The 22,812-nt window shown below is 44.3% G+C and overlaps 1 protein-coding gene across 14 annotated transcripts in view; it reads left to right on the forward strand.

The window, feature by feature from the left end:
• C7h12orf42 (similar to human chromosome 12 open reading frame 42) overlaps nt 1-22,812 on the forward strand; it is a 189,532-nt gene that overhangs the window by 15,640 nt on the left and 151,080 nt on the right. For 2 of the 14 annotated variants that reach the window (XM_087558989.1, XM_087558992.1), the window contains exons 3-6: nt 1,735-1,857; nt 5,893-6,070; nt 7,953-8,131; nt 22,396-22,487. In XM_087558989.1, coding sequence (XP_087415115.1) covers nt 22,416-22,487 — 72 coding nt within the window. In that variant the 5' untranslated portion in view covers nt 1,735-1,857; nt 5,893-6,070; nt 7,953-8,131; nt 22,396-22,415. Of the gene's footprint in view, nt 1-1,734; nt 1,858-5,892; nt 6,071-7,952; nt 8,132-10,766; nt 11,132-13,049; nt 13,177-13,293; nt 13,491-22,395; nt 22,488-22,812 lie in introns of those variants that run through there. The other 12 variants (XM_087558991.1, NM_001439940.1, XM_087558996.1 and 9 more) reach the window with 10 other exon arrangements.

The raw sequence follows: 22,812 nt of genomic DNA on the forward strand, positions 1-22,812 counted from the left end.
GAGTATGAGAAACCAAAATTGACTTGTGAACAGTGGTGTTGGGTCCCTTCTCTACTGGTGTATTTGGGAATAGTTTGTCAGTGCTCGGCTCTTTGTTTTAAAATATTTATGGTAGACTTATGACAGGGTAATTGGATTTAGAAGGTTTCATACTATTTCCCCCCAAAAAGATTGAGTAGAGTTTCCGTAGGAAAAAACACTTTTGGATTCTGTCCATACCCTGTGCTGAGACCCCACAGATGATTGAAAAGTCCTTTAAAGTGAAGAACTGAAGTCAAATTGTATTATCCCTGGTTCCCCCCAAAAAGCCCTCCCATGGAGCCCACTCATTAAGAGTGGAAACTAGGGTTCCTACAAAGCTGGCGTGGCTTTACCTCTTTCCTACCTCAATCTCGTCTCTCTGTCCCTGTCTTTCTACTCACACTGTCTTGTGGGAAGGCTTCTGCCTGGGCTTTTCCATTTGCCCTCTGCCTTTCAAGAAAACCTTTACCAGGACGTGCATGACGTCATCTCCACGAGGCAGAATACATTCTTGTATTCTAGTTTTCTGTGCTGGAACATGAGCGTCACAAGGTAGGGCACTGCCCCTCATCATGACAGTGTCTCAGTACTGACTGCCATGCTACCATGCATTTACTTAATAAATATCCATTCAAAAATTGAGTATCTATGGATACACCTGGTGAGAACTGGGTTTTGGTTCTCAGTCTTAGTTTCCTTCCTAGGGTCCTCTGGGTCCAGGGGTGAGCTCCAACTCATCTTCAGAAAAAGATCCTATTCCTCAATCTCATCCTCTAAGTCCTATCCTCTAAAAATATTTATTTTACTTCAGTTGAAGGGGAGTCTAATAATCATGGAGTTGGTTTTATTAATCAGAAGTTTTTCCTTTGTAAGAGGCAAGTTATCTCATATAACTCAAAGAAGAAAGGGAATTTGTTCATTAAACTGAAATCCAGGGGTACATTTAGCAGACATGGCTCCCTTCCTCCTCCCCTTCCCTTCTCCTCCTCTCTAGTCTTGTCTTATGTCTTCTCCTCTCCTGCCCTCCCCTCTCCTTGTCTCCTTTCCTCTTCCTCCTCTTCCTCCTTCCCCCTCTTTCTTTCTCTGCTCCTTTTCCTGTGACTTTGTTCCCTTTCCAAAGGATGACAAGAAAAGCCACGTAGAAACTCCACACTTCAATGGTTAGGGTTCATGGAGATAACCTGGTCCCCCATGGCCTGCCTGAGGCCACCAATCCTCTTCTGATATGATCATCATGCCCCAGGTCACACATCTAAATACCCAGGACACTGACATGTTCACCCTGCATTTATTACTCATTAAATAGTCGTCAAAGGATTGTATACTCCATCAATAAATTCAGTGCAAATGGGAGCCAACAAAGGTGGAGGGTCTCCCTGATAAAATGTCAACAGATCTTCATCTAAAGGTAGGGGAAATGAATGTTGGGACAGGTGATGGCCACTAACCTATTACAGATCAGTTCACCTCCAGCCCAGCATCCCCATCCTTACAAATTCCCAAGGTTTCACCAAAGGGCATGTGGCATGGACCATTTCCCCTAAAACTCAAAAGAAAGCAAAGCCTCATGGGAAATGTAGTGGGAGAGAGAGAACCGAAATTACCAGAATCCTTCCGGAGGATCTTTATTTAAATTGGGGCCAAGGTCTCTCAGATAGTAACTTCATCATTCCTCAACTGGTGTCTGATGACAGCCCATCTGGTTACCTCCAGGGTTTCGGCTTTGCCAAACTGAAGAATCCTGGTGGCAAGCAGTCGGCCTTCCAGTAGAAGTGACCCTAGAGCTGTGTCCTTGTAACACTGTCCAGCCTCTTCGAGAGTAATCAAGTTTCCTGGGTAAGTACACATCCTTGTCAAGGATGCTGCTTCATTAGTCAATGGGGACCCCCCCTCCCTGAAATGTCTTCACCTGACAATTTCAAGGCGTGGTGACAGGTCAGTGACCCTTTGTGAATGTGTGGTCTACCTCTTCGTGGGAGTGCAATTGGGAGGGAAGAGAGACAGCAGTGGAGTGAGTCAGCATGAGGTTATTTGATGGCTATAACTGAAGGCTAAAGGTGGTGTGTTTTATAGTGCAACGATGCGTCGTTACACATTACCTTTACCCTCATACACATGAATACATATATGTGTTATACATATATATATATATCATGTATAACTGTTATGATACATATATGACTATTATGAATGACATTAATATACACTACATCCGTAAGTTAATTTTGTGCTATATAAGACAGATATACATTTTAACTACATAATAAATGTATACAAATCGTCTCATTTTGTTTAGACTTTCCAGCAATTAGGGAATCCAATAGAAGATCATGGTAACAGCACTTTTTGCACGTGTGTGTGTGTGTGTGTGTATGAGTGCATGTGCATGTATGTATGCGTGAGAGTATGGGAGGCAGAATTCGACTCTGTTGTTGTAAAATTATAAAAAAGGCTGTCTTTTACCCCGCTAGGTCCTGCACCATACACAGTGCCCCAAGATATCTGCTAGATACCTTGGCAGAAACGCATCCCAACTCCGTGGCGGCTTAGTGTGCCAGCCACCACACACTCTCTTAAACTTAGTTCACCACAAGAAAGAACACACAACCTCTGATCCAATTGATAAGATATAATTGCCCACCTAAACATACAAGCCCTGTACACATCCATCCCTTAAGAACATTCATTACAACCTGTAAATACACAGAATGGAACCTTAACGTCAGCCTCCATGTTCTCTCCGAGGCTACCCTCTGCAGTCTCCTCCAGTCTCCTCCCTTTCCATTCCCGTCTCCTCCTCTTCCCTCAAACTTTTCTCCAGCCCATCCTTCCCTCTCGTCCAGTTACAGGCCTCGTTCTATCCCATACCTGCCCTCACATGTATGACGACTCTGGGTGTCGTTCACCTTTGCGTGTGCGGACGTGTTCTTGTGTCTTCTTGTGTATGTACCTGTGTGGAGGCCAGGGGCTAATATCAACACTTTTCCTTAGCTCATTATCATATATTGTTTTGAGATTTTTTTTTCCCCCTCATCCAACATGGAGCTTTCTGACTTAGCTAGAAGGACTTGCCAACAGGTCTCAGGGGATCCTCCTGGCTCCTCCTTCCTGGCGCTGGGGTTTTAAGTGTTCATATCTTTGTGTGGGCGCTGGGTATTCATCTCAGTTCCTCATGCTTATGTGGTAAGCACTTTATGGCTGGACCATCTCCCTGGTGTTCATGTTTTGCTCTTGAGGTCTCTTCGCTGAGGTCGGAGCCACACACAGAAAGCTGCACACAGGAACGTATATCACTTGTGTGGAGGAGCATCTTCTTTAGCGAGTAAGATCGTGGCTGCCAGTGTGCTCCCGTATTACCCCCGATATGCTCTTGTGATTGTAAGGTTGCCGAGCTTTGCCCGTGGGCCTCTTGAGAGTTAGGCCAACCATTCTCCCTAAGTTCCATGGGGAAAAGCTAGAACGAAAGGCTTCCTGTATCATCCCAATGTATCAGTGTAACATATTTTTCTTAGTGACTTAGGGACACCCAGCAACACACAACTCTTTGGCAGAACGGGGGCTGGGCCTGATATGTAGGACAGGATACAGAAGAGGATTGCGGTGAGCGTGGCGGAGATTAAGGACGGCACACCACCTGGCTGTCGCCACCAAAGAGGCAACATACGAGCCAATCGACTTTTGCGTTGACACTTGCTGTTCTGAAATGTCTGTGATCGAATTTTTCTGGAGTCCACACTGCAAGAGGAAAGGCACCCAGGGAGACACAGGGATATTGTAATTTCATCATTGTTCCTGAATGAAGTGATTGCTGTGGGGAGACTTAAAGAAAGTTATCTTTTTCATGGCAGAACTCCATGGGTTCAGAAAGTTTAAGACTCTGTTGGAGATGTTGAAGACACAGGGACGGTCTTCCGTGTGTGGGAGGGGATTGCCTCTCTGTTAAGGTACTTTGTATCCACATGTGGGAGTGACTCTGCAAGGCAGCTGGATTGTGCTGCTCCAAATGGGAAGTCAGGCTAAAATAGGAGCTCCTTTAGTGATGGAGTAACCATGTATGACAAGAGTCACTGCTTGCTCAGCTGCGAGCTGCGCTGAGCTGATTTAGACTTGGAAAGCTTGTACCAACCGCTGGCTCCTTCCCTTTGGGCCATTGCTTGTGTTTCACAGAAGGAAGCTCTTTTGCTGTGGAACGCATTTTCGAGGCTGACTGGACATGTTCAAGCTTGGCTCAGGGGATGAAATTTATTATTATTTTTAATCTTGAAGTGGTGGATTTGGGTAATTTCCAGGAAATGATTCTTTCTTGAGAGTCTCGATTTCAGAAGGGGCAGGTCACTTAACAGATTTAGTCTGTGTCCCACCCCTCACCCCCACCTCTCAACTCTCCAGGGAACTCACTTTATGACCAGAGCATCATGTCTCAGATTTGAGGTGAAGTGGAAGTTTCCACTTGTGTCATGTGATGCAGATTCACGTGATGTTTTGCTGAGGCAAGACCCATGGGAGGATACGTGATGTTTGGAGAGTGTAAATAGGACTCCGTGGACAATGACAGCATGCTTGCATAGCTAGCTTTACAATGCTTCCTTGGTCTCTCGTCTTTGCTGACCTTCACTTTATTGAGGCACAGCAGAGAACTTCTCCTGGTGTCCCTGCTGGTTCTGGTCACTCCCGCTGACTTGTACCAATGAGACGGAGGCCTGGCTGTTTCTGCTGGATCATGCCACTGCTGCTGATTCATGTTTGGTATCTCAACACTACTGAACTGGATTACTGGTATCCTGACAATGGCAATTGGAATCTCCCCAAAGAACTACTTCTAAACAGGTTCAAATCCCCTTGTCCTGTTTACCCTCTTTTCTCCCCTACCTTTAAGCTAGAAGGGGGATCCAAGTGTTTGAGTGTTAAAGTAGGTTTTGCAAAATCTAAACCTACAGAGAGGGGGTCTGAAGAAGCCCTGGTGTGAGAAGGCACTGCAGACACAACACTCCTGTACCAAGAACAAGACAAGCATCATCTCACCCACGAGTTATGAAGCTTTGAGCAAATCACTGAACTGTGTCTTCTTCTCAGTTTACTTCATATGCAAAATAGTAGTAAACATATTAGTCACCCTCCCTCCCCAAGGTTCTTGTGAGAACAGACTGAGATGTTACATGAAAGGCACTTTAAGCTTAGTTCTCCTACCTGATATTCAAGCATTTATAAACATTAGCTATTATTATTATTTTTAAACATTTAATACCTTTTATAGGTGAGGAAACTAGCAATCAGGAGAGATCAGATAATTCACACAAGGTCATGCAGTTGGTAAGAGACTGAGCAAAGGCTTGAAACAGGTGCTGTGCGTCCGTTGACTGTTTGCCTTCCTGTGCTGTGTTTCCCTGAAGGAATATGAAGTTGCAGAAGGACTTATGTGTCCATAGGTGATGGTGGTTTCTACAAATATACAAAGTAAATGAAACGAATAAATCGATCATGTATAGAGTGCTAGAAAAGAGTCTATGAGATCAAAGTTTGTCTCAGCCAGCCCCAAAGACAGTTTTAATACTATTAGTCCGATATTGACATAATTCTATTTTCAGTTATTGGTTGTGGCTTTCCAATGTTGTCCAGGGCTATTTTATGGAGTTTTTTTAATCCCTGATCTGACTTAAATGAATTTGTTTATTTACTCTGTGTGTGTGTGTGTGTACATGTGTGCACGTGTGCGTGTGTGTATGTGTGTGTATGTGTATGTATGTGTGTATGTGCGTATGTGTGTGTGTGTGTGTTTGTGTGTGTGTGTGTAGCTGTAGGTGTCTGTGCATGGATGGATGTGTGAAAGTCAGATGTTAGTGTCCGGTGTCTTGTTTAATTCCTCTCCACTAGGCTTTGACACAGGCTCTCTCCCTGAACCAGGAGATTGCTGGTTTGGCTAGACTGGCTGGCCATCAAGTCCCCAGAATTTCCCTGTCTCCAGTCCCACCAGCACTGAGATGATGTTTACAGCGTCAGACCTGACTCACATGGATGCTGGGTACTGAACTCAGATCCTCCTGTTCATTTGGTAAGCATTCACCCAGGCAGTCATCTCCCAGTTTTATCATTTTACTTTATTTTTAGTCTGTAACAGGGTTTTATGTACACCAGACTGGCTTCAAAGTCATTGTGTAGTCACAATTAGCCTCCAACTTTGGATTCTCCTGACTCTGCTCTCAGGAGCTGGGATTATAGGTGTGGACCACACTTGGCTTATGTTGAATCTGCTGTCAAGCCCAGGTCTTGTGCATGCTCGGCAAGAACTCTACCACCTCAGCCTCGTTCCAGTGGATGATCTATGTTCCTAAAGATCACTGGCGACGTGAGGAGGAGCCATGGAGAACACTGGGAGTTTTACTGAGCACTCATAGTGGAAAATCTGAGTAAGCTAGAACGGAGATGGCTAAGCGAAAAGCGTGGAGGATGTAGTGTTTCAGGAGAAAACAAAACAAAACAAACAAACCAAAAATGTTGGTGAACGTAGAGCCCAAAGATGGAAAGATTCTTATAGAAACTGAGAGACGATGAGGGAGGAGCTGCAAGGGAGGAGAGAGTTCAGATGGCATGGCTTCCAGACTGCCCTAATAAAGCAACTGAGGGCAGCAGGGCAGCCCGGTGGGCTGAAGGATGCTCGGAGCATTGTTTGAACGACTTCCTTGTCCTAGGCATAGGTGCCTTCCTGCCTTCCAGATATTAGCACTTAAATGGGAAAGATTGAGATAATCTAGAAATTTGTATTTTTTCCAGAGTTTTATATATTGGCAAACTAGTTAGAGTTTTTTTTTTTTTTAAATTTAGCATGAGCTCAAAAAAATGTGTTTTGGGGCTAGATTTGACTTTTAACTTCCAGGCGGTGGCCTCTTGAGACAATGTGACAAGCCAGCCCAAATAAAAACTAGGATTAAAAAAAAAAATCTCCCTCTCCTATGCTTCAAGCTACTCGGAGGCAGATAACTTTAACCCACATTGCAACAGTGACCGTAATGAACGTGGTATCTAGAGTTGTCCCCTCCGCCTTCTCTAGAATCCAACAGCTCCATGGGAGAGAAGAGCAGGAAGGAGAGAAAGGCAGGTCTAGCAGACTCAAGGGTGGTGTATGCTAGAGCACTCTGCACGCATGGCTGATTCTGCACACGCTGTCCTGACTCCACGCCGAATGACGGGCAAGCTTGAGATCAGGCACAGTGGGAATATTTACACTAGGGAAATTGGCAAACATTACAAGTCAGGGCCTTATCTAACTCAATATTTACCAGGACACTGTGGGATGAGAGGAACCCTGTAAGGGTTTTAGACTTTAGACTCCAGGCAAGGGGGAAACCAGGCAATCACCCAATCACAACTTCTCATTCTGGACACCCGCGTTGGAAGCCTTTCTGACTCACAAACCATACAAACTGAAACTTTATTTATTTTTTAAGAGTCAGGGACTCTCTGCATAACTTGGCTGATCTTGAACTCACGTCAGTCCTGACTCAGCCTCCAGAGTGCTAGAAGTACAATTAGAGCCACCAGGCTGAGCAAAGACATGATCTCTTCTTCATCGTTTCAGAGTAGGACACTCTATTGCCTTAGGATAAAGGAGAGAGCAAATGTATTTTGTCCCCATTTGTGTCTTTCAACATTGTAATTCAATAGTTCCTTGTTCTAAAACCTATTTCCTAGCTTGCTAAGTGTAGCTACTCTCAATTTTCCCAAGTAGGAACCTTGGAAACTACTCCTTACCCCTCACACCCTCTCCACAACCCTTCCTTCTTCTGGGAGACGCTTCCCTCATGGATGCGTCTCTAAGCATTCTAGATACATGGTCTTATGATTTTGCCAACTGCAAAGTACTTTACCTTGCTCAAGAAACCCAACTTTGGGATGCTTTCCTCTTTGAAATGTCATAGTGATTTACCCCCCTACAGGTTTGAAGCAAGGATTAGACGACACAGTATACACAAAGTGGCCAGCAAATGTCTGCCTCAGATGGAGACCCAGTTAATGTCTCTTCCCCAGACTTTTCTTGATGTTGAAAAACAGGAACATGCATCGAGTACTCTGCTGTTTCTTTCCCTGTTATCTGAAGGATCATTCAAATTTGATGGTAAGTGTTACATTCTGCTAAGTAGCATGTTTGGGGATTTGTGTTCTCTTTAGCCCTGGAGAACTGTTAGCACCCAATATTATTGGTGGCAATTATACTAATATATACAGTACAATAACCCCCTGCCCTTTTAATTATAGAACGTTCTTGTGGTAAAGTAATATTGATTTCCAGCGACTTGTGGCTGACTAATATTTATAGTTTTTACTTTTGGCTAAGTGCAGGTAATCTCCATTATAAGAATTTCTCTCCCTTCATAGTTCCCTTTGCTGCCTCTCGCCCATCAGCTTCCCCGTGAGGCCATACCTATCCTTTACCCAATCCGGAAGCATTAGATCCTTTAAACCACGACCTTCTGTCCATGAGGAACTTCAAATGGGCAAACATCTTACCTTAGGCTGCTGCTGCTGTGATGAAATGCCGTGACTAAAGCAGCTCGGGGAGGAAAAGGTTTATTTGGCTTACGCCTCCACATCACCTTGAGGGAAGTCGGGATGGGAACTCAAACAGGACAGGAACTTGCAGGCAGGAGCCGATGCAGAGGCCATGGTGAAACGCCGCTTATGGTCTTTTTCTCCGTGCTTGCTTAGCTTACTTCCTTAGAGTTCCCAGGACCGCCAGCTCAGGGATATCCCCACTCACTCCAGGCTGGGTATCCCTCCATTATCCACTAATTAAGAAAATGCCCTACAGCCAGATCTTAAGGACACATTTCCTCAGTTAAGGTTCCCTTCCTTCAGATAACTCTAGCTTATGTCAAGTTGACGTAAAACTAGCCAGCACCCATTAAGTGAATATGGATGGATTTTATGACTTTTAAGCAAGCCACCAGAGAGTTTGCTTCTGAAAGACTTTCAGGAAAGGTCATGAAGGTGCTGATATGAATCCTCGGGTCACGGTGAGCTGAACGCTTTAGCTCTGCACCCCCCTTTTCTGTCTTTACCTCCTAGCTGCTCATCTCAGCAGCTTAAAATTAGGACAGTTTGCAAAGGGATTTTGCGTGTTCCTAAACTTTTGCAAATGTAGGAATGCGTCGGTCATAGTAAGGGTCCCAGTGTCCTAGCCTGCTATATATGTCATTTTACACACACAACAGCCATTTTCACAGTGTCCAGAGTGGCTCAGCCTGTCACACATATCAATAATCTTACCGTCTCCAAACTTAGTGTTCTAGAGGTAAAATTACCTTAAAGCAGGAAGGCTGTACCTATGTGGCCATATATAACACATCAGATTCCATTCAAAATCCCTCTGTTTCCCATCCCACAGCGATGCTGCTGGTCTCAGCGGGCGTCTTCCCTCTGTTCTGGAGCAAATCCAATAGCATTCTGCCTGCCCTGACTTCTTTCCCTCTCTGCCCACTGTTGGTGTCGGTCTTCATATAGTTGATGAGGACTCCCTGTCCCTAGGCCTGGTATTCAGGGTTCTAAGGGACTGAGGGGGTGGGGGTGGGTCAGCGGTGCCTGTTTGGTGAGGCTGTAGGCAGGGGACAAGGTATTAGGCACTATTTCGGCTTCACCTAGTATGTCTGTGCTGGATAACATTGTCAACTTGACACCAGCTAGTGTCATCTGGGATTGCTGGAGTGAACTGGAATGCCGAGGTGGGGGGGGAGAGAGAGAGAGAGAGAGAGAGAGAGAGAGAGAGAGAGAGAGAGAGAGAGAGAGAGATCTGTGTACTCTGGTAAGCATCGAGGGGCTCAGGGAGGAGAGGGATCCTGCCTGCTTGACATGATGTTGGAGTTTGATGTCTGTCGTTGAGGCAAAGCTCTCTTTATTTGCTATTCGCTGGCAGAGGCAACTGAGTGATATTTTTTTTGTGTATGTGTAGGAAGCTAAGGGGCACCTCTGAGAGGCTGAGGGAGTCCTACCCGTCTCTGCCATGTGTCATCTTGTATTCAGGTGGAATAATCAGACTCAAACCCATCGCTTTTCTAAGTGATGTTCATCTGTGGACTTGACCGCATCAGGACTCAACTAAGAAGCTGCTTGTTGTGACTAGCGCTCTCTCTCTCTCTCTCTCTCTCTCTCTCTCTCTCTCTCTCTCTCTGGTGTGTGTGTGTGTGTGTGTGTGTGTGTGTGTGTGTGTGTGTGTGTGTGTGGCATTTCCAGGGAGGATGGGCTGAGGAGAGGAGATATGCCTCCCCCGACCCCGCCATGTTGACACGATCTTCCAGCAGCAGCCCAGGTTTAAAGAATTCCAGTGAATAATTAGTGCTGTGCAGCCAACATTCCGGAAACTCCAGACTGGAGGGTCTGCCTGCCACTGTAGTTGGTGCTGTTGCTTCTGACACCAGATTTGAACTGCCTTGGCCTTCAATCTGGACTGAGGATCAGTGACGTTTTAAGAACCTTCAAGCCCTCGGGGCCACACTGGGACTGCTGAGGCATCCAGCTTTGTGGAATGAACTTTCATTGGACTACATGAGCTTTATGGGATAAGTCAACTGAATAAATCTCCCATATATATGTAATAGAATATATATTATTATCAATTATGTTCCTCTAGAGAACACTGATTCTATATATATTGAAAGTATTGTGCACCTCAAAGAGAACTCTTGCTTCTCAGAATTCTCCTTTATGAGTCACAATTAAAAGTAGTTTTGGCTAAGCAGAATTTTTTTTTATCCTTTGAGGAGGTTTGCATATCTTCTCACATGTACCTATTTTATCAAGGCCACAGAGATTTTGATAGCTCACCTTTATCTTGCATATTAAGGATACTTTAGTAGGTCATGTTCTGGGGGGCAATCACTGAAAATGACATCACCGGGACCGTCACTGGCTACCCAGTGACAGCAAACTAAGGAAAGTTAATCAAAGGTTAATCTGATTCTCGAGTTGCATTTAAAGATTAGAGGATAGAAATTGGACTTGCTGATAGACTTTAGTTGGATTTTAGTTTGAGAAGCTGAGCAAGGTGGATAACAAACTTCCTGGCAAGGAACAGAAACTCTGTTAGGAAAGAAAATGAAGAAAACGCAAGAGAAAATTTGAGGTAAGTAGTTCAACATTAAGAATTGATTTGGAGAGAGATAACTTTTGTATGCATGCATGTGGGCGTGTGTGTGTGTGTGTGTGTGTGTGTGTGTGTGTGAGAGAGAGAGAGAGAGAGAGAGAGAGAGAGAGAGAGAAAGAGATTGTCCAGTATGTACATGACAAAGCCCTAAAGCAAGCAAAGAGTATAATGACCTTTTTTTCTGCAACAGCTGCCAGACCCTGGAATGAGGTCTACCTAAGACATAAGGCTTTTTCAGCTCAAAGATACTCAAAAGAGTTGTGGCTAAGGATCAACTTAGAACTCTCGTATAGATGCTGACTATTTACTTTCCTTTGACATTATTCTGTAGACCAATGACCCATAATTGGCTGATGTGAAAATATTCTACACAGTATGAGTTGTGAATAAGACATTTATCCCCCACCCCCCAACATCTTCCCTTCGCCTGATGATAGCTTGCAGGCAGTGGCCTCCAGCTGTATCTGGTCACTTGGACATAGAAGTTGTGCCCCAAGGTTACCATGTGTGCACTGTAGCTGGTAGCCAAGCCTTGGAAGGCAGAGATAAGAGGATACCTGAGAACCTGAGGCCAGCCTAGGCTACAAAGTGTCCCAAGAAAACAACATGTGCAAAACAGAAGAGCACTTGTATTGTGGTTGCCTTTACTTCAAAATTTGTAACTCCAGGGTCCTAGTTTAGCAGGGATGCCATGCCGGGTCTACTTTGTAGCTGCTTTGCTATTCAAACACTGAAATGTATTTTCCATGGCTGGCACCTGATCTTAATAGCCACTTATTTCAGTGAACCACATTCTGGGTTGGAGCTGTGGAACTGGTGCTATTATTGTCTAGAGGCATCTTAACAATCCTGTCAAGAGCTTTGACATGGCTTATTAGCTTGTCTAAGTGCTTCTGGGCACAACAGCTCTGAGTCATCCAGGGTCCAACTTGGCCTTTTGTCTTGTTTTGTTGTTGATTCATAGCCTAGGCTGACCTGGAACTCAGAGATCTTTCTGTCTCATCCTTGTAAAACCTGGGATGATAGTTAAGAGTCTTATGCATGCTTTCAGATTTGTTTTAAGGGTATTTTAAGCATTAGAAACAAACAAAAACCATCTCTCTCTCTCTCTTTCTCTCTCTCTCTTTCTCTCTCTCTCTCTCTCTCTCTCTCTCTCACACACACACACACACACACACACACATTTTGTTTGTTTGTTTTTGATTTTCAAGACAGGGTTTCTCTGTGTACCCCTGGCTGTCCTGGAACTCACTCTATAGACAGGCTGGCCTCGAACTCAGAGACCTGCCTGCCTCTGCCTCACAAGGAGTGCTGGGATTCCTGGCTTTAGAACAGTTTTTTTGTTTGTTTTGTTTTGTTTTAATTTAAATGAATTTACTAGGCACCACCTACAAACAAAATCTTAACTGGCTGCCGGCATTAAGTTCCCGTGTGAGTAATCCCCAAACTGGGGCAGCTCAGATAGGAAGATTCTGATGAGTTATAGGCTAGCCTAGGCTAAGAAATGTGTTCAGTGCTACACTTGGCTAGTGAGTTTGAGGCCAGTTCGTGTTAGCTAACAGGTGAAACATTGTCTCAAAAATCCAATCACCATTACCCCAGCCCAAATTCAAAACTCAAACCAAAATCAAACCTAAACCTAGGTCTTGGCTTGGGTTGCAGTTCATGGAACCTTACACAGCATTCATAGGTCTTTTTCTGCTAAGCTGAATAAAATTCCCAGGCAGACGTGAACTGCCTTTGCGGGTACAGCTAAATCCTTGACTGGTTGGAATAAAATTACTTGCAAGTTTCTGGACTTTCATGAAATTTGAGACTGGCTCAAAGGCTGAAGGAAAAGGGCACTGTTCCGATCTATGGCTTAACTCTGCCCCCTGCTGTTGACTGTAGCGCCATTATCCTTTTTACTTGGGATTCCAGGGAGAGGCCCGGTGGGATTGGTAGGGGACTTCAATTTAAAAAAAAAATCCCTCCTTAACCGCTAGAACTACCTCCTTTATGAAAAACCAACTCGCTGACAAAAGGTAATCATATTTTTAAGCTGAAGGCCTGTCCAGGGCTTGGGGCTGGGTGGTGGAGCAGACTCGGATAAGAGATGTGGTCACTGTCTTTGACTTTGGTGGCAGGGCGGGGCAGGGTCCACTTGCGATGCTGGCCCCATTGTGGTTGCCCGGAGACTGAGGGGCTCTCGGAAAGGTGCCCAGAGGTGTCCAAAAGGGTTGGGCAGTGTGGGGCCAGCTCGCTTGGAGAAGGCTGTGGCGGGCACAGGATAGGGCTTCTGCTGCTGCACGTAGACAGGTAGAAGAGACGTCGTGGGTCTGGTATGGCCATAGAGGAGGTGGGTTGCTTTGAAGGGAACCCTGTGCTTTTGGCTTCTATAGACTCCAGCCACCTCTGGTGGGGGTGGCTCTCGGGATGGGCCGTGGGGCGGCGAGCGGAAGAGCCCGATCGCTCCTGGTGGTCGTCAACCCCCGCCCCCCACCGTCTCCACCCGGCTTGACCAGTCCCAGGGTAGAGGAGACAGAAATGCGCCAAGCCCCCGCCCCTACAGCCAGTGCCCACACCGAGACGCACACGCTCCTTAATCTCCCCCGCCCTCGGTTGCCCGGGCGACAGCCCAGACGAGCAGGTGATGCATTGACAGCGAGCAGATGGTCCCCCGTGGAGGCGAGCGCGGCCCACAAAGCGCCCAGCGCAGCGATCCCACTGCGCCGCCCCCGCCCCGTGGCCCGCGCTGCCCGCATGCTAATAGGGGTCGGGGGAGGGGCCTGGGGCGGGGCCGGGCGCCCTGGGCACGCCCCTTTGCTCTTTGCAGTGACTTCACCTCATTTTTTTCCCTGAATGCCCTCTCCAAATCCTCCTGGCTTCTGAAGAGTTCTCCCACCTCACACCCAGCACACTTCATCTCTCTCCGAACTCTCTCCAAGTGGATCAAGGCTGACACCCTCCCTCTTTTGCCTTACTCCTGGTCTGTAGTAGCAGGCCCCACATTTGCTCCCTGCTGGCATTTCATGGTTGATCTGGGAAGACTAGAGGAATGGGTTTACCACAGCCCAGCCTTGATCCCTGCTTCTAGAACTGGCATTGGAATGACAAAATGTGTAAAGACACCCGTCCCCGTCCCCGGACCCGCCCCCACCGACACCCCCTATCCCCAGTGCTTCAGGGCCTTTCAGGCTGCTGCTTCTTCGGACTTTCCTTTCTGGACTGGCAAAAATAAATCACTCTCTGGCGACTACTGGGCTGCCCCTCCCGGGAAGCCTTCCCATTCACACACCCTCCTCCCATTCATTGGACACACACACCCCCTTCTGTACCCTATTCACCGCTGTGTGGCAAATTGGGGCTATCTTATAGTAAGGCCATGAAAACTATCTAGGCAGTATTCACAATTTTAATACTAACTTCATAGCTGTCACATAAATTCATTGCCAGGTCTACTCTATAATGGCCACGAAATAACTTTAAGAGAAGGGGGTGGGGGTGGGGGGTGTCGGGGACAGTGCCACAGCATCTTTCTTTGATTTGCAGGTGCTTCCCCCCCCTTAAACCATTACTACAGTAACTGTAGATAGCTTTCTTTTTCTTTTTTAAACTGTCACACAGAGTGCTTTAAAAAAGCCATCCTTCTCCTTTTTATTTTACAGTAGATAAAAAATGCCGAATGCCAATAAAGGCTTTAAAAAAAAGGCAACAGAAAAAGAAAGAGAAAAAGAGACTAGTGAATAAAGTTAGGACAATACGGGGTCACAGAGCTGTCGAAACTAATGTCATAGTGCGGCTGTTGGGCAGACTTACAGAAAACTTCTTGTTTCTTGATTTTTATGGAGATTTGGTGTGTGGGATAAAGCACTCTGAACAGGTTTAGAACAAGTGGGAAAGAAAAAAAACTCTTAATAAACTCCTCTCTGATGGTCTTTCTGCCCACGAACACCTGTGATTTACAAAGAGGCATTTTGAAGGACAAAGAGAGGCCAAGAAGGCCAGGCCATTGTTGAAAAATGATGCCTCATGTACCCAAGGCTGTATGAGAGAGTTGCTTTATTTTAAAACATGTCTTAGATCCTTGCTATACAAACTTACAACCAGGGGGAAAAAAGCAATTCTTCTAAGGGCTCTTAATGACTTTTTCAAATGCTTTTTTTACTCAATTTGAGCCAATGTTTTTGCTACATTCTTAAAACAGTGGAATTCACTCGACTTCAAACATAGACAATTCATACAAACCTCCCAGGCAGGAGAATTGGTAATAATTACTTAATCCTTAGAAAGAAGTGGTTAGAATGTTCATTCACTTAAAGGATGTATAACATTTGTGTTTTTTTGAAAAATTGTGGGATTGTCTTTCTTTTTCTTAGAGTGCTACTATTTTTATGTTTATCTTCTTTGTCTCTTTTCTTTTCTTTTCTTTTTTTCTATTTTTTGAGACAAGGTTTCTTTATGTAGCCCCAGTTGGCCTGGAACTTGCTATGTTAGACAGGCTAGTCTTGAACTCAGAGATCTCTCTGCCTCTGCCTCTGCCTCTGCCTCTGCCTCTGCCTCTGCCTCTGCCTCTGCCTCTGCCTCTGCCTCTGCCTCTGCCTCTGCCTCTGCCTCTGCCTCTGCCTCTGCCTCTGCCTCCTGAGCGATGGAATTAACTGTGTGCACCACCATACACGGCTGCTTATTGTCCCTTAATTTTATGATGTAGTCATACTGTTTGAAGATCTTTCTTTTTTCTTTGTTTCCCACTTTGGCATTTCCTGTGGTCTTTGTTATTTCTTTCCCAATGCATTGAGACCAAGACATAGTTTTAAACTGGGTGAGCTTCTCTTGGCCTAGGATAAAAACTAAAGGAGACCAGAGTCCGAACCCAGTGAAAAAGCAGGGGGAACCAGGCAAACAGCCATGTGTTTGTGACCAGCAGAGGCTGCAAGAGCCTCATGCCACTGTCAGAAGGCTGCATGTCTGGGGCCTTGTGTACTGGGAAGAATGATGAGATGACTAGAGAGAGCGGCTAGGCTAGGCTCAGATTAGGAAAGCCTTGGGTGGGGCAGTGAAGGAATGGCTGGAGAACTGCTGAGGATATGGGGGGCTTTTTATGACTGGGTTTACCTTTTTAAGATAATCGCTGCTCCTACGTGGAGTATTTTCTTAGTTCACTTTGCGGTGGCCCAACAGAACGCCACAGATACTAATGAATGGAAACTGATTTGGGTTGTAGTTCTGATGGCTTGTTTCAAGAGCATTATGCTCTTGCCACCGCATCATGCAGGAAGGCACATGGGCAAGAGTCTGCTAAAATGAGAGAGAGAGAGAGAGAGAGAGAGAGAGAGAGAGAGAGAGAGAGAGAGAGAGAGAGAGAAACACTCACACTGTCAAGCTTTTATAAGGGCACTGACCAAATCATGAGATGAGAGTAGAGTCCTTATGGATTGACTGGCAGGACTAGTCATGCAATGGCTAGTTAGAGAGCTGTGGGGAGGCCACCTCCGTCATTCAGACAAGGCATATATGATGTCTTGCATTAAACTGTGATAAAGGAAGTAAGGGGAATGGGTGGCCTTTGGATCTGTTTTAGAGAGAAATGATGAGATCTGTGGAATGAATAATTGTGGTTGGGATGCAGACAGAAGAGCTGCAAGGACATGCTCGGTTCAACATGTGGTACACGGAGAAGGCAGGTGTGAACCAGCATGTGACCTGCGAATCCAGACTTCAGTTTCAGTGTGTTAATTTTGAGCTATTTTTGAGGGGCTAAATGGAGGGGCTAAATGACTGGGTGCAGGGTCAAACGTCTGACTTCTCTGGGTGGCATAGGGGCAGTCATTCTGTAGCTTTCTGGAGACCTGCGATTTGACATGACATAAAGCTTGGCCAGTAAGATTTCCAGCTTTTTCACAGGAACTGGGAATGTGATTCAATCTTGTCAGATTAACCCAGAGAAAGACTTAGGAAGCTAGGAGCCATTCCTCAAAAAGGAACAATTTAGGGTCATAATGAATGAACGAAGTGAATGAGTTGGAACATATAGAATAGTGCAGAGAAGAAACTGTGTGTGAGGTCATAGGGGCTGGCAGGGAGAGCAAAAAGGAAACTGTGCCATGGGTCTAGAGGTATTTTGGGGGTAAGCAACTCTAATGGCGCGCAGGTGAGGTTATTATAGTTGCTTTCCACAATGCTGAATTTTGAAAATCAGGAGACAATGTACAAATGACTGGCAAATCTATTTAAGAACACACACACACACACACACACACACACACACAATTACACACAGACACGCACAGACATACACACAAACATACACAGACACATACAAACACACACAAAGACATATACAAACATGAACACAAATGTGCATAGACACACACAGACACATACGTACACAGATACACACACACACTCATATACACACACACTCATATACACACACACTCATATACACACACACTCATATACAGACACCCATGGATACACATACAAACACACAAATATACACAGAAGCACGCACATAAACATACACAAACATACAGACACACGAAAGCATACACACATATACAGATACACAGAGACATACAAATACATACAAACACACACATACACACACACACTCATACACACACACTCATATACACACACACACTCATATACACACACATGGATACACATACAAACACACACACAAACATATACAAACATACAGGCACACAAAAGCATACACACACATATACAGAGACATACAAACACATACAAACACACACACACACGCACGCATGCACACACACACACACACACACACACACACACACCTAAAACTGAGAATGGGAAAGAGTCCTTGAGAATTCAGGAGATAGATTCTATCTCATTCTCTCTTCCTCTCCCTCTCCTTCATTCCCTGATCTCTGCTTTATGCAGATCAAATGCTGTGAACAGACATCATGACCACAGCAAGGAAAGCATTTATTGAGGCTGAACCCATTTAATTGTGTTCAGAGGTTTAGTGCACTATTGTCATGGTGGGGAGCGTGGCAGGGGGCAGGCAAACATGGTGCTGGAGAATAAGTTGAGAGTTCTACTTCTGGACTGGCAGAACACAGGAAGAGGGTGTTACACTGGGCCTGGCTTTAACTTCTGAATTTAAGGTCCACCCCCAGTGACACACTTCCTGCAACAAGACCACATCTGCTCCAACAAGCCCAGACCCCCTAATAGTGCCACTTCTCATGAGCCTATGGGGGCCATTTTCGTTCAAACCACCAACTCCAGGCTAACTTTGAAATCATAAATTCCCTGCCCCAGGTCCTGAGTGCAGGAATTATAAGTGTATGCTATCACATTCAGCTAAATCTTCTCTTTCTCTTCGGAGTCCTGGGTCGTAGACTAAAGGCACATTTTGATTTTTGCCTATCATCAGTTTTATTGATATGTGCAAAGTGTCTTAGAAAAGATGAATTGAAGAATGACATTTCTGTTTTAAGGCAGAATGCTTTTCCTAATACTGGCGATCAAAACCAATGAGGATCTCTTACCTGTACGTTAGATAGGAGAGTCTGGCAGGGCTAGCTTCTGCAGCCACAAAGTCTGGTTGTCATGGAGAAGCAAGAGCTCTAGGTAGGGACCTCTGGGCCCAGGGAAGGACACAAGACAACAACAAAGGTGGAGAGAAAGACCCTTACTACATTTTACTCTCTTTTAAGATAAGACTATTTATTTTTGGGTATGAATATTTTGCCTGCATACATGTATGTATATCACATGCATGTGCACTTGTGGACCTCATGTGTGCAGTGCTCACGGAAGCATGAGACAGTGTCAGATCCCCTGGAACTGGAGTTATAGAAGGTTGTTAAAGACCACGTGGGTACAGGGATTTGAACCTGGTTCTCTGGAAGAGCAGTTGTGTGATTAACTGCTGAACCATCTCTACAGCCCTGGTATTTGTTTCAGTTTGTCCTCTGTGGAGCCCAACGGAAGCCATGGTACCTATAGTCCCCCAAAAAGCAGGGTACGGGAACTAACTTTCTCTTGCTCTAGCATGTGAAAGAGCTTTCAAATGCAAAAGATTGCTAAGTGAAAATTCACAATAGTACAGTCAATTATGGAACATGAAAGCTGATGAGACATTCCCAATTCATATGGTGTTTTCACTTGGAAAAGAATAATGAAGCAAAGCCAACAAGCTATTTTACTCATACATATGTATGTTACTGTTCTGGAAACTTTGGATATATTAAATGCATGGGTATATATATTAAATGGATACTGTTTACTGATAGTTTAGCATTAAGCACTTTAGGAGTAGGATAAACAAATTCATCCAAGACCCATGTCCTTGTTAATTCCTGTTAACCTGACATACGTTAGTGTTGTCCGAGAAGGGGGCCACACTTGTATGGAGAAAGTACCTCCATAAGATCGGCCTGTAGGGATATTTTCTTAACCCAATGGTTGCTTTTGGTCAGTCTATGGCTGTAGCTACTCTAAGACACAAATGTACAAGAGTTATTCTTTATTGGCAGTTTTATACATGCATGTAACACGTTTTAGTATTCTGACCCTATCATCCTCTCTTACCATCCCCCATTGAGATAAAGTGTCCATTTTACCAAGGGTCACTGTCATACGTAACAACAAAAGCTAAGGGACTCAGACTAGACACACACACTCGGACACTGTCACCATCGTTGGGTACTATTCTGGAAGTTATAAGCAATTCAGACACAAACGGCTATGAACAGAAATAATGGGTGGAGCTAGTAGAAACGAGGAAGGTCACTAGTTGCACGTATGTCTCACTAATAAAATCTGGGGAAAACACACGAGATGAGTCACAGAAATGATAAAGTTCAAGAAAAAAAAAAAGAAAAAAGGTAGATACCCAGGAAAATGTACCCTACAGAAACACAGCCTGAGATAAGTAGAATTTAGAAACACGGATCTTTTGTTCTCTGAGGAGGAATGGATAGCTGTCGGATGTCTTGTTTGTCGTTACAATTAATGCCTTAGGTTAGTGTACCAAGTAATGGGTTTCATGTGAAAGATGCCTCCTAGCCAGGCATGGTGGAGCACGCCTTTAATCCGGCACTCGGGAGGCTTCAAGGGCAGACTGGTTTACACTGTGAGTCATAGTCCGAGCAATATTATATAACAAGACTTTGTCTCCAAAGCAAAACAAAGCACCCCCTCCCCCAGGGAAGAACAAACAGCGTCTATGAGAGCACGTTGTCTAGTCAGCAGTTCACGTACATAAGGCAAGCAACCCAATTATGTATAAACTCCTGTCAGTGGTTTAGAAGGGCAAATTTCCTAAGTACTCTTATGGGACTAGCATAACCTTGATAAAAAATGTAAAGATAATAAGGTGGTGGTAGGATGAATTTCACTCATGGTCACTGAAAAAAAAAATACTATGAGAGTAACACATTCCAGTTAGTGCTGATAAACACACCATGGCCATGAATGCTCGACTGGCTCAATGTCATAAACTTTGCTAGCACAATACCACATTAACAGGTAAAAAAATGCAAATGCGATCGTCTTAAAACCCTGAACAGAATTCACCATCTGCTCCTAGTTTAAAATAAAAAACAAGGATCTTATAAACTGCAAATAGAAGGGAGTCAGCTCAAATTTATAAAAAAAAAAAACCAAAAAAAAAAAAAAAAGAAAGAAAGAAAGATAAAGATGGTGCACATTGCACCTGAGCATGGGAACACATCAATTCTTTTAAAGATCAGAAAGAACAAAGAAAATCCGACCTGTGGGCAGACTGAATGTTTGTGGGCTTCATCCCTTGAGTGTGAGGCTCTACTGATCTCTCACTGCTACCCCCTCTGATTTCTTGTACCTCATTCTTTCCCTCCTGACTTATTTGACCCTTTGTAGCCAGTTTTAGATCTCGATTTCTGTGATAGAAATATCTTAAGATTCAAGTGTTAGAACTACAAATGAAGAATTATGTATCAAAAATGAACAACAGTAGAAAACATAGGAAATGATTGGAATATAGGGCTTGATACACACACACACACACACACACACACACACACACACACACACACACACGGTTTTTTAGACAGGGTTTTTCTGTGTTACAGAAAACCTGGAACTCACTCTGTAGACCAGGATGGCCTTGAACTTAGAGATCACTTAGAGATCTACTGGCCTTTTCCTCAGAAGCACTGAGATTAAAGGCATGCGCCACCATGCCTGTCTTCTAAGACATTTTAATTGACCAGAATGTTTCCCAATGTCCTGACCTTTTCCTGTGTACTTAGAACAGTTTGACAACCCTAGAATCTTCTAGAACCCACAGTGAGGGATACACAAGTATGGATTTACTAATATTTACTTCATAGTGAATCTGCTTTTGGGGAAAACAGCCATGCATACCACCATGGCTCCTTACATATTGGAGAAGCAAGCCAGTGCAGTAAGGCGAAAAACCTTAAAGGCATAGGTATTTGAAAGGAAGAAGGAAGGATAGCTGTGTGTATTAGCAAGATGTACAACTTCTTACCTTAAAGATCACCAGTATGGCCAGACACATATATAATTAGGCACTACTAGGAGCCTGGTTAGCTTGCATTTAAGATTACGATGAAAGAAAGAACAGCTTTCTCCTCAAAGGGGATAAGAAATGGTTTCATCTGGAACCAAATAAGAATGATATATGGTCTGGGAGCACTGATGTAGGTTACTTCATGGTTCATGTTTAAACACGGCACCAGTTTCTTGGGTCTGTAATAGTAGCGGAATAAAGTCATAAATTGAGGTGAGAAACTTTCCAAGCATTGCTGGAAATAAGAAAGCAGGGGAATTTCTACCAGAGACTCCATGCTGTCTGAGGATAGTCTCAGCCCTCTAAGTATATAACCTGTCCTAACAGCCCTGAGTATGTTAGGACACAAACAGAATTTTTTTTTTTCTCACAATTGAATTTCTATGCCCTGAAAATGATTTGAAAAAAAATACACACTCCTGCAATTCCAGTATTGGGGATTCTCTGAGTTTGAGGCCCAACATGACCACATCCTTTGTCAGAAAGGGGGGGGGGGAGATTGATTTCAATGCAAAAAATAAAACAAAATCAACAAATCCAAAAGAGCCCCAGCCTACAAACAGATAGCGTTACATTTTGGAAAAGTATAAAGTGTGTTATCAGAATTCATCATCAGGAAATAGCATGTTTTCGATAGAATGGTAGAGTGTCTTAAACGATCCTTCCATCACTATACCTGGTTCTTTGTCTGTTGTCACAGGAGATTAAAACCACAAATGGATGCATAAAGTGGCTCATGTGGAGGACGGGAGAGGCCTTCTGAATATTAGACTCTTGAAAAACAGGATGCAGGTAATGTGTGAAAGAAACTTTTCTCTCTTCTTCTTCTTCTTCTTCTTTTTTTTTTTTTTTGACCAGCAGGTTTGCTCCAGGTCAGCCATTTTGATTTTTGAATCCATGACATTGCTCTCATGGTGTGAAACATCCTGCTAGTTCCTATTGCCCGCAATGATGTGGGAAATATTCAAATGAGAGCATAATTGTGTGTGCCTTCAGAAAATACTTTTTCCCTCCAACTCTAGCCCTCAGGTCGGACATCTAACACTTTTGGGTTAAAAAATTTAGCCTAACAGTGTACTGGTCCTTCCCGGAGACTGTCCATTTCTCCATCTTTTCC

Source organism: Rattus norvegicus, chromosome 7, assembly GCF_021556685.1.
Source record: "Rattus norvegicus strain SHRSP/BbbUtx chromosome 7, alternate assembly SHRSP_T2T, whole genome shotgun sequence".
NCBI lineage: Eukaryota > Metazoa > Chordata > Mammalia > Rodentia > Muridae > Rattus > Rattus norvegicus.